The 12888-nt window shown below is 31.1% G+C and overlaps 1 protein-coding gene across 1 annotated transcript in view; it reads right to left on the bottom strand.

Annotated features, from left to right (window-relative positions):
- Positions 1-9055: 9055 nt before the first annotated feature.
- Positions 9056-12888, bottom strand: part of LOC106666578 (rho GTPase-activating protein 26) — a 179710-nt gene continuing 175877 nt past the window's right edge. Inside the window, exons 16-20 of the mRNA XM_024230108.1 lie at positions 12006-12125; positions 11690-11939; positions 11454-11619; positions 11306-11385; positions 9056-10479 (exon numbers count right to left, since the gene is read on the bottom strand). Coding sequence (XP_024085876.1) covers positions 10388-10479; positions 11306-11385; positions 11454-11619; positions 11690-11939; positions 12006-12125 — 708 coding nt within the window. The 3' untranslated portion in view covers positions 9056-10387. The remainder of the gene's footprint in view (positions 10480-11305; positions 11386-11453; positions 11620-11689; positions 11940-12005; positions 12126-12888) is intronic.

Genomic DNA, 12888 nt, shown 5'->3' with positions numbered 1-12888 from the left:
GAATGCTAACCCCAGCACAAGTTTGCAACGCCAACCCAAATGAATTTCCCCGTTTTTCCCTTTCTCTACACATTTTTATTCTTTTTCATATTTTTCTTCTGCAAAAATAGTGTCTTAACTTAAAAAAATTAAAATGATAAAATTTGTTGATGATTGTCATCTTCTTGAAGAAGACTTGCATCTTTTCAATCTCTTTTTTCTTTTCTATTTAATAATTTAATTAATTCACTAATTTCGTTTCGTTTAAATTCATCTCAACTAAAAACCTTAATTAATTGTAAATTAATAATTTAATCCATAGTGGATCGTAGCTCAAGTGCTTAAAGCAGCGGCGTATTGAGCCGAATGTCATGGGTTCGAATCCCCCTCGTGACACTAATTTTTCATCTTAACCAAAAACCTTATATTAAAATAATAATTGAATTAATAATTTAAATTTAAATCTTGAAAAATACTCCTCAATATCCATCTTACGTACTAAATTTGCAATCAATCATTTTAATTTTATCATTTATGGTTACTGGCAGGGAACCCTAAGAATATGGGAGTAACACAAGGTTCCCATCCAAGCCCACTCATATTTTTAATATATTGTAATGTTCTTATATTTTGGAAGATTTCCATTTACTGATATTTGCTGACGACTTGAAATTAATTTGATTCAATTCATAGCTCTGTCAAGTTTTTATTATTCACACAAAATTTTTCAATCTCTTTCTGCTTCTCTACTTAATAATTCAATCCACAGTGGATCGAAGTCACGATAGTTCAAGTGGTTAGAGCAGCTGGGTATTGAGCTGAATGTCATGGGTTTGAATCCCACTTGTGGCACTAATTTTTCATCTCAACCAAAAATCTTAGTTAAAAAGAATAATTGAATTAATCATTTACATTTTTTAAATTTAAATCTTGAAAAATACTCTTCAGTATCAATCTTACATACTAAATTTGCAATTAATCATTTTAATTATAACATTTATGGGTCATACAATAATACTGTACATAAATGTACTGGCAGAGACTCTAATAATCTAGGAGTAATACAAGGTTCCCATCCAAGCCCTCTCAAATTTTTAATCTTTTGTAATGTTCTTATATTTTGGATGATTTCCATATCCTGATATTTGCTGACGATTTGAAATTAATTTGATTCAATTCTACAACCTGTCAATTTTTTATTATTCACACAAAATTAGATAATCTAGCAAATTGTAAAGCAAACCTACTTAGAATAATATCTCCAAAAATTCACTTTTTACAATCAGCAGATCTCTTAATAGGATTTTTTACCATCACAAATGGATTGATTCATATTTCTCAGTCAGGGAACGTGTAAGAATGGTTCTTTGTGCTGGCTCTGTCAAATCTATTTAGGTTAAATATCTCAGTAAATTCTCTTTTTAAAATCAGCAAGTCTTTAAATAGGATTGTTTTTACCATCATAAACAGATTGATTCACACATGCCTGGCAGAGTCCTTGTGAATTTGAACCTCTGGGGTACAACAAGGTTCCCATCTAACCTCTCAAATTTGAAAACAAATCTGTTTTGGGTTAATGACTCAATGTACTCTCTTATTAAAATCAGTAAGTCTTCAAAAAAATTTTGTACCAATGTAAATTAATATTCCTAATATATCTTCTATCTCAGTATCTTTCTATTATTTAAATAGGAATGTTTTACCAATGTAAATGAATTGATCATATTTCTCTGCCAGGGAACATGTAAGAATTACTATATAAGTTATTTGTGAATCTGAACTACACTACCACATGGTTCCTATCTAACATCTCTCCTATTTTAATCTGTACTAATGATCTTATATTTTGCAAGATTTCAACAGCCTGATGTTAGGTGACGATTTGAAACTAATTCCATCGAATTCTTTTATTATTGAAACAAAATTTATATAACCTAGTAAATTTTAAAGCAAATCTATTTAGGATAATCTCTCAATATACGTTCTTTTTACAATAAGCAGGTCTTTAAATAGTATTTTTTACCAATATGAATGGATTGATTCACACTTGTCTGGCAGGTAACTTGTGCAAATGGTTCTTTGTGAATCTGAACCTCTGGATACCACAGGTTCCTACCTAAGCCTTCTTCCATTTTTTCACATATATTTAAGATCTTTAATTTCTTATTGTGTCCACATAGTGATAATTGTTGATGATTTGAAACTATTCCAACAATTTATAGCTCTGTAAATTTTTTTATTATTGCACGAAAATTTAGAAACCTATCAAGTTGTAAAGCGAATCTACTTAAATTAACTGTCTCGATATATTCTCTTTTTACAATATGTAGGTCTTTAAATAGTATTTATTTACTAATTTACTAACACTTTTCTGGCAGGGAGCTTGTAAGAATGAGTCCTTCTGAATCTGAATCTCAGGGGTACGGCAAGAGTCCCAACTAAGCTCTCTTCTATATTTCATATATAATGGTTTTCATTGTATTCATACTGTGATGTTTGTTGACAATTTGAAACTATTTTATCAAATTCCTAGCTCTGTAATTTTTTTTATTATTGCAAGAAAATTGAGATAACCTAGCAAGTTGTAAAGCAAATCTACTTAAATTTTTGATATATTCTCTTTTTACAATCAGCAGGTCTTTAAATATAATTTTTTTTTACCAATATAACTGGATTGACCCACACTTGTCTGCCAGGGAATTTGTAAGATGGGTCCTTGTGAATCTGAACCTCTGGGGTACCACAAGGTTCCCATCTAAGCCCTCTTCTATTTTTTTTACATATATTAATGATATTATATTTTGTAAGATTTGCATAGCTTGGAGTTTGCCGACAATGTGAAATTAACACCATTCAATTCATATCTTTTTTAATTTTTTATTGTTGGGAGAAAATTCAGTTAACCTGGCAAGTTGTAAAGCAAATCTATTTAGGTTAAATGTCTCAATATATTCTCTTTTTACAATAAGCAGGTCTTTAAATAGGATTTTGTTACCATTATTGATTCATATTTCTCTGCCACAGAACTTGTAAGAATCGTTCTTTGTGAATCCTAAGCCTCTGTGCTACCACATAGTTCCTCTCCTATTTTTAATCTATATTAATGTTCTTGTATTTTGCGAAATTTCCATATCCTGATGTTTGCTGGTGATTTGAAACTAATTCCATTCATTTCATAGCTCTGTCAATTTTTTAATTATTGAAACATAATTTAGATAACCTAACAAGTTGTGTACACCAAATATATACATATTTATTTAACAGGCAGCCACAACCTTTTTTAATATGCGCAAAATATGGAATAGTAGCAGTTTACAAGTAAACTGCAATTTACAATAAAATAATATAGTAGAAAATATGCAACAAGTAGAAAAGTGCATTTATAAAATTTAAAGAAATAATAATTGAAATAATAACATAATAATATAAAATATAATATGGCAAACTAGAGGGAAAATTTGAATGGTTGTAGGTTGAGATGAGGAGTTGGTGTCTGAGGGGATCGAAGTCACGTTAGCTCAAGTGGTTAGAGCTGCGGCATATTGAGCCAAAGGTCGTGGGTTCGAATCCCGCTTGTGACACTAATTTTTCATCTCAACCAGAAACTTTAGATAAAAAGAATAACTAATTGGAATAAAACATAATACTATATGAAAATAATCAAATTATTTTGATAAAAGTAATAATAAATAAATAAATATCACATTAATACAATAAAATACTAGAATATAACTAGGGATATGTGGATGTAAAATATATAATGACTAGAATATAGGGAAAGGTAGTGAAGGTAGTGAGTGGCTAGAGGATAAGTTTTTAAAGAATTTCTGAACTGGTTGAGATAATTGTTAAAGAAGTCGATATTATTGTGGATTTTGTTTCCAAGTCTCTAGTCTATCGAATGGTACAGGTGGTAGTTGAAGGAGTGGAGAAGAGTGAGCAGCATCGGGCTCAGTTAGGGGGGATGTGGAAATTTATTAGTCAAATAATTCAGAGGAATATATCTTGTTGTTTCTTATGATATATTTCTCTCTTCTGATCCCAAAATATGAGCAATCAGACTCATTAGGGAAGTACACCACAGTCTTTCAAACTGAAATACATGTCATTAACGCTTGTGTCATAGAAAATCTTAAAAGAGTTTACATTGGCACCAAAATCCTCATAAGATCAGATAGCTAAGCAGCTAATAAAGCATTAACAAGTAAAAAAATCACATCAAAATTAGTCAGTATATGCATTGAAATCTCCAAAACCTGGGTAAACATTCTGATGATGATTATTCGGAAATCGTGAGATGCGTGAGATATTCACACCAGACCACATCTCACAATTTCCGAATAATCATCGACTAACGGTCACTAATCACCACACATTCTGATTATATTTTGGCTGACAGGACACAAAGTAATTTTGGGTAATGAAAAGGCAGATACACGGGTCAGAGGAGGATCTGAAAGACCATAGGCCTTGAACCTAATCTTGGGATAACAAAAAACATAGAATCCTCCATCCCAGAATGGATTTAAAAAAAAAAGTCAAGGCAAACCTAAAGAGGGCTAAACTCAGAGTCAAAGGAGTGATAGTGACTACTGGTCACTGGCCTTCAAGAAAAACATGTATACAACATGGGCATATTCAATAATAACACCATTTATAGGTTGCAATGAGGAGGAGGAAATAGCCACCCATGTCATCTTCAAATGCAAAGCAACCAACCCAAGGAAAAGACGTGCAGCAAGACAGTCAATGGCCAAATACTTCTTAAGATAAGGATCGTGTCAATTGCATTGAACTAGGAAAGGAAAATAAGTTAGAAGGCTGTAGTAATCGTGGAACATAACATGTCCTAGTATTTGTATACATTGATCTATTATATAAAGAAGTTTATACAGAAGAGTGGAGCTATATTAGAACAGCAGATTTGCTTATAAAATGTTTGGGGGCACTCACTCTATATATGGAACTGTACAGGACAAATACACAGCATTTTTTAGGGGGAGGAGGTTATGTAAGGACCTTTTCTCCATTGCAACCTAATGTAGGTCTATTGTGGAACACATATTTTTTCTACCTAACTAAGAACTTCGTGCACTTATCTTGGTGTGAAGTACTACCATATACCATATACTGGCTAGTGCATAACATTCACAAAGGATATGTGCCAAAGGGTTGCTCATGAGAATCTTGGCATGTTTATGTCTCTGCTTTGCCCATCTTTTTTAGTTGATAGTTAAGAGGGCAGTGGCTGGTATGGAAGCCTATAATCAATTTTCCTCAAAGCTGAGATAGGGTTCCTTCGCCTTCCTTTTTGATTTTATAAATTTTGCCACATATCTGATCGTTTTTTTTCCAATGCCTTTTTTTTTTCTCAGGCCATTTTTCCACTTGCAGGCTTTAGACACAAAGGTGTCCAGGTGAACCACAAATGGCCTATTCAAAGCTAAGTGAGAATGATCTTGAACCTATCTTCAATTTAGATTTAAGGGCCATGTTTCAATTGTGCTCTTGATCATACAAGGTTCCCCATTGATGTAGCCCAACAACATTGCCGTTTTCTTTTCATTAATTTTTTTATAGCATTTCCAGCATCACAGAGCAGTGGTTAGGACCAGAGGTTGGAACATCCTACTTTGTCCTTTCCCCCTCCTTAATATTATTTTTGAATTTTACAATAAAATTATATTTGGTTGTTATTGATCATTTTTGTCTGTATATCCTTGCTACATCAACTTGTCAGGCGTCTTTTAACATTTCCCCACCTTAAGAGTGTCCAAAATTTGTTTTACATACGAACCCAGTGATGATAGGCAGACAAAAATGATCAGTAATGACTAAATTTCAGGTTCATCAACCCACAACATTAATTTGTGAGAATTCCTCCTGAGGTCTCGGTGGTTAGGATAGAAAGTACAAATTAAAGTTAACTTAACCTTACCTACCCCTAACCATCACCTTAACACAAACCACACCTTAAACTAACCAAACTTAACCCATGCATACTCCCTAATAATGTGAAATTAATGAGACAAACAAATCTCTGTCAAGCCCAAAAACTTGTTATGGTTAAGGTTAAGTAACCTAACCTAACTTGTCCCCTAAATGTAGCCTTAACACTAACCCTGAAATAAACTGAGTACTTATTCTTAACCTAACTTAACTTAATCCATGCACTCTCCCCAGTAACACGAAATCAATGAGACGAAAAAATTTGTATATCAAGCCAAATGACCAATATTGGTCTATTGTGCAATCCCCATTATTATTTAGAGCTCTTCATGTAGCTTAAGGCTTTTCGTCCCAAAGCTTTAGCCTTCAGGCCTTGTGTTTCCTCTCCCATGAATAGAAATCTTAGCCTTTCCACCAAAAGACGTTATGTTTCTTATCTTTCTGGCAATATCTGCACAGGTTTTCTGCTGTTTTAGGTTTATGTATATCCCTCTTGAATTTGCAGTGTCCAGTCAGCAGTAGTACTATCATTCTAGTCTTGTCTTTACACGTCCTAGGTTTAGTAGTTCTGCCATTAGTTTCTGTGATGGTACTTTAATGAAATATTTCGTAGGCCTCTGTTCTAGAATTCCCTTTAAACTGAGTACTTATTCTTAACCTAAAGTAAAAATTAGGTTTCAAAATTATATTAATACAAACATTGAAATTTAAGGTTTATTTTCAACACAAAATATTATATACACGATATAACTACCTCTTAATGTACAACTATATTACAAAAAATATTCACACTATACAAAGAAATAAATGGTATTACAGAAATTAACATGACAATAATTAACAATTAATTTAATAAAATTTACAATTCACAAGCTGCTTGGAAACTATCACAGCATAACTACAAAAATAATATAAACACATTTCAAATAAAATACAACCAAGCATACATATGGTTCATTAAATCAGTTTATAAATTTTAAATTAATCAATTATACAAGTCAGTTTAAAATGAAAAATTGAATAAATAAATAATCTTAGTTAACATTAGATAGTAAAAGAGGAAATAAATAAATAAATAAATATTGAATAACGGAGCTAATGACACAAAAGTTTTCTATGATTTGAATGTAATAATATTTTATATGCAATAAGTCAACAAAGATGTTTACTATTCATACACAGTAAAGGTATTGTCTTAAAGGCTCTAAAACCAAAATATTTAAATTTTTTTAAATGTCTAATTAACAGTTTAACTATTAATTCAGTTATTCTTTTTCTCCATTCTGTCTAACAGTGCTGTACAACTAAGAAAACATTTTCTTTTAGTTTTGCTACAAATAATTTGATATGGAAGAAGAAAGGGGTTCAGATTTTAATTATATTTTCCTACCAGTATGATATGAACAGAACATACATTTTTAAATATTACATTACTTTAGAAAATAATTTTTCAAAATTTCAGATCGCATAATAATTAACATTTAGCTTTCTTTCACTAGAAATGACATTTAAATTGGTATACATACATCAACACACATTTGAAAAAAAAAATGAACCACCCAACATTTATTGACAACGATTACAAATAATTTGTTTAATTTTTTTTTGTACACCTTTATAGGTAGTTAGTGTAACATTATATTGTATAATCTACTTGCCCTAACTAAAGCTCAAATAAAATATCTTTATCTTTGGTTAAAAGTAACAGACATATTTTCATTAATAAATAATAAATAAATTAGGAAGAAATGAATTTACAAATCATTAACAATCGAGTAATAAAATCACAGAACATTCATATAAAATTATTTCAAACTGAAGTGAAAAACTGTTAAAGTTGATACAATGATGGATTTTTAATGCAATTAGTTTAATAATTAAGAAAAACAGACAAACCAAACAAAATGCCATAGATTAATAATTTAAAGAAAATCTCTAATTTATGGACATTTCTATGGCAGAGTATTATTGAAATCCATTATATCTATTTAAAATGTATATCTATAATATTGATATTTTTGTGCTATTTACTTAATGTATTATGTAGACTATGTAGCTGTAAATTCATAGGACACTCATAAAAATAAATTATGTACACTACATGTCTCATGTTTGTCACAACATAATTGGACAATCACTATTAGTAATAGCAATAGAATTACTTAGAACTGTTTTTGTTAACATTTTTAATATTTTCTCTTTTTTTCTTTTGTTTTACAGAATACAGAATAATAATGGTTAAATGTTTAAATTATACCAGTATTTTTATGAAACTAAACAGTAAACTAGTTCTAAATAGCGTTCATTTTGTAAAACATTTCGCATACAAACTGACTTAATTGTATGAATTGGTGTTTTAGTTGCAAAATATCAAAATCAGTATAGGCAATGAAAGGAATCAATGCTTACACTCAATGTGACAGTGGTACATTCTAAAGAGACCATGAAATGTGATTATACACATCACTCCTACAAAATTGAAAGAGAGTGAGAGAGAGAAGGAGAGAGAGGGGAGAGAGAGAGGGAGAGAGAGAGAGGGAGAGAGAGAGAGAGAGATACAGAGAGAGAGAGAGAGAGAGAGAGAGAGAGAGAGAGAGAGAGAGAAGAGGGGATAGAGAAAAAATAATATAACCACATTTCATGAACATACTGAACTGGTCCCAATAGTTATTTGCACCAACAATTTCATAAATAATGCATCAGGCCAAAGCATGTTGGAACAATCAGTTCCAACTTTTTAAAATCACATTTAATTCCTACACATCTCGTATTATATGGAAAAATATAAATGCGCATTTTAACAGCACATATCTATTTTGGGATTAGTACACATTTATTAAAAATACTGTTTTAGAATATTTTAAATTGGTTTTTACAGTGATACTGTAGTGCTTTTATACTATACAGTATATATGCATATAATATATATATATATTTTTTTAAATTACTATCATTAATATCGCCACAAACCAGTAATGTAAAATTACCAAAAAACATACAAGTATGACAATTTCTAAAATTATCTTGATTACATTTTGAGGCAATCTGAATAAATTAATAATCATTTTTGTATTTATTTACATTAAAAAAACGAAATTTCTGTTGCAGCATTATAATTTATTCAATTGATATTTTATTTTGATTTGTTTATTTTAATCATAAAACAAAACAATCGATAGGGTAAATCTATTGTTTGATAGTTACATATCATCTTGGCCTGCCTATCCCAGCTGAATTTTGTTGGTTCAGACGCATTTCAGCATTTTGCCATCTTCAGTGTTTGGGTGATTTTTGTACAGCGGGAGAGGCTGTGTAGGTATAGTGTTCTTTGTTGTTGTGTTTCATGGATTAAGTTGAGGTCTTTTTGAATGTTATAATCTATATACTTCCCTCCAAAAAAATCACCCAAACACTGAAGGTGGTGAAATGCCGAAACACGTCTGAACCAATAAAAAATCAGTGAGGATGGGCAACCACAATGATAAATAACAATAATGTTTATCACCCACAAGAGGAAATCTCATAATATGGCATAAATTCCATATATTTAAATGTATTATTTAAAAAAAAAATGATTGATTTATGTTCTTTAAGTACCACATCACATGGGAAAAATGATCAATATAATTATTACTATAATAATAATTAATTTATCAAATGGAAGAGACATTTATTGTGCTACAGTTGACTAAATGAACATTTGTTAAAAATTACTAATTATAAAGTAACTTTTCTTGTTGACTCTAATGGTGAAACTACATTTTCTTGTCGGTATCAATGGAGAATGTGAACGAGTGAACGTCGGACACATTTTACTACACAATTATAACATTACACTGATTAAAGGAGAACACTGACACCTTTACAATTCAAGTGGCTTCAATTTTTGCCAGCCACTCCTTTGCATAAACAATCAAACAAATTGTATACATAGACATCACTCTGACTAGTATGAAACTATACGGTTATTCTCCAATTATTATATTACATTATGTATAATGTGTATATTTCTCAATGGCCGATCCTCCCTCTTCATCCACAACACCAGGGAAGGACAGTTATTACATTTAATCTACAACTATCTTCTGACTTAAATACAATTAATCCGTATATTGAAAAATTATAAAATTATTGCATGATTTAAAAATGAATTTTTTTAAAAAATTAATAACTTTAATAAATGGACTTTCTCTCTTCTCACAAATAAATTGTTGTTATGTTTTCAATGCAAAGCTAATTTAAGGTTGAAAAGTAAAATACCCTGTAGAAAATAATGTATCCCACCAAATACCTGTTCATGGAATTAAATAAATGGACTGCGATAAATGTTCAGCTGTTAGCTGATATCTATAACCTAACAATTTCCAAACTGCTTAGTTTACATAATGTAATGTTAATCAGTCTGATGAGATATGTTAGTTATAAGATTTTAAAAACATTGCCTACACCCAGAAATATATTACAGGAGAGGTTCGACATAATTTTCTGGAACGAGACCACTTTTACCGTTCAAGGTCCCCTCAAGCCAACCTGGCTCCACAGACGATCGTACTAAAAATAAAATTAACATAAACAAATAGAAAAATTAGCTATTTATTTAATGAACATAAGCTTTGCTTAACATGTTGACCTCAGAGTTCTCATAAAAGTACCATTTCCATTACACTCAGTATATTTTAGTCTATCAAATAAAAATATCACTTTCGCATTTCCAGGGAAAGCATGTGAATTGTGTTGGGTTAGGAATGGATAGGAGTTAGGTTAGATGGTTAGATTAGGTAGGGTTAGGGATAGAATTAAGGTTAAGTATCCATAGTATTGGTGGATTCGTTTTAAAGTTATTACTACTTTTTGTGAGTTTTGAAAATAAAAACCAGAGGCATTGGAAGGTGAAAATTTTGAGGAAATGAATTTATATCAACTTTGTTTCATTTTGTTAAAAAAAAGCAATGTTGCTCAGACATAAATTATGTATTTCAATATATATGATACCCATGCTGCTGAATATAATTTTGACGTAGTGATCTAATCTAAATCTAAGGTGAGGGTTAGGGATGTGTTAGGTTAGGTAAGGATAAGGGATCAGATTTGGGTCAGGTTAGGGTCTCATATAAATAATTCATTGTTTTTCAATGAAGTAGAGAAAATATGGGGGGTGTGAAGTGCCAATTTATATTTTAGCATATATAGCAACATATAATTATTGCATTCATGTTGCTTTCTTGCAGGTTAAAATATGGAAAAATAATGACTATGAATAATAGTTTGAGACATTTACAATAATATGTAAAATTCTCTTCCTGGTGTGATTGATTGACACATGTGATGATTATGGTATGAGAGACTCCAAGTCAACATACCAAGAAAAGAAACTCACCATTGGTAATTATTTGATTTGGCTCAAAAGAGAGCTCTCCATCATTTTCACCTAAGCAAGCATACAACGTCCGAACACGCCTGAAAAAAAATTTAAAAACCAACATTGAAAACATTTATAAAATGCAATTCTCAGAATGTATTGTTACCCAGTTTGATATTGCATTCGAGACTGGTAGGTTGTGGAGATTTCTGGAGCATGAGTTGAATTTCGTTTCTGGGGAGTACCATAATTATGATTACTCAAGTCTCTAGAGCACAATGAAGAAACACTTTCATTTGAGCTACTCGTACTGTTTAATTGATCTGAATTTACTGTAAAATATATAAATGTTATTCAAACGAAGTAAAATGATAATATAAAATTTACAAAAAAATCTATTACAAATAGCTGGTGGTAATATATTATGCTTGGTTGTAGGTGGACTGGCATAAATGGGGTGGGTCTGATGTGCTGAAGATATCAGATGGAGATTTCCTTCGGAATATGCAGCAACAGCATTAGCAACTCTACCAAAACTGCCTCTTCTTCCTGGTTGGAAACCTTGAAACTGCCCTCTAGGCACAGCATTTCGTGTAGCTACATTATGTAAAGAATTGCTTAGGTTTCCACCAACATCGTAAAATGGTCTCACCTGTAAAAGTATACATTTTTAATAACATTTAAGTAATTAAAAATAGAGGCAGAATGTAATACTAACGTGAGCAGTCCCTGCCGACGCTGGTTTTCTTGGAATAGGCTGGGATTGTTGACGAGGAGGAGAATCAACAGTTATAGAATGGGGTTGTAAATTTGACTCGGTATATGGTGTTTTGAATATCTGAAAAAAGAAAATAAATGTTTATCATGGCATAGGGTATAAAGTGTGTGTGTCAAAAGTGCCTCCTGAAAATATATATATATTTTAAATATTGCAATTTAAGGCATAAAGAAAAATAATTTGATTGGTTCTAGGACAATAAAATCTACTTAAAATATTATGTTATAGTTATACAATTAAAAAATGAACCCTACTGTGAAACTCCACACTGGATAATACATAAGATATATTTATTTATTTGTAAAAAAAAAAAAAAAAATGCTGGGAAATTAGGTTACGTGATCTGTGATTCTGTGAAAAGTCTAAAGCAACCCTAACCATCAAGTTGCACTAATTACAGTACAGGCTCATCGGCATTAAATATAGTGAAAAAACACTATTAATACTAATGTAGTGGACAATGGAGCCATTAATGGTAATATAAATGGAGACTTGGGTTAAAATCATTGTAAGCAAAAAGCAACAAATTGAATGATTGAAACAAATAAACTATTAAAAAGTGGTTTCATAATACTTACCGCTTGATGAGACAGTTCCCATTTTGTGCCAGCCTTAACCTGCTCAAATCGGGCACTGAGGAAGTCAGAGTGGAGTCAAGCAAAATCTTGACTGTCATAATTTCTTTTCTTCAATATAATACCATGTTCAACTAACACTCAGTCAAAAGGAAACAAAAGATTCGCTCTTGCACTGACCTTCTTAATAGCTATCACAACTGTATTTCAACAAATGAAAGATTGAAAATTAAAAATCGCACCCTTTG

This window comes from Cimex lectularius, unplaced genomic scaffold (assembly GCF_000648675.2).
Source record: "Cimex lectularius strain Harlan isolate CLEC.00 unplaced genomic scaffold, Clec_2.1 scaffold56, whole genome shotgun sequence".
Lineage (NCBI taxonomy): Eukaryota > Metazoa > Arthropoda > Insecta > Hemiptera > Cimicidae > Cimex > Cimex lectularius.
This window is presented reverse-complemented; position numbering and strand designations above follow the sequence as displayed.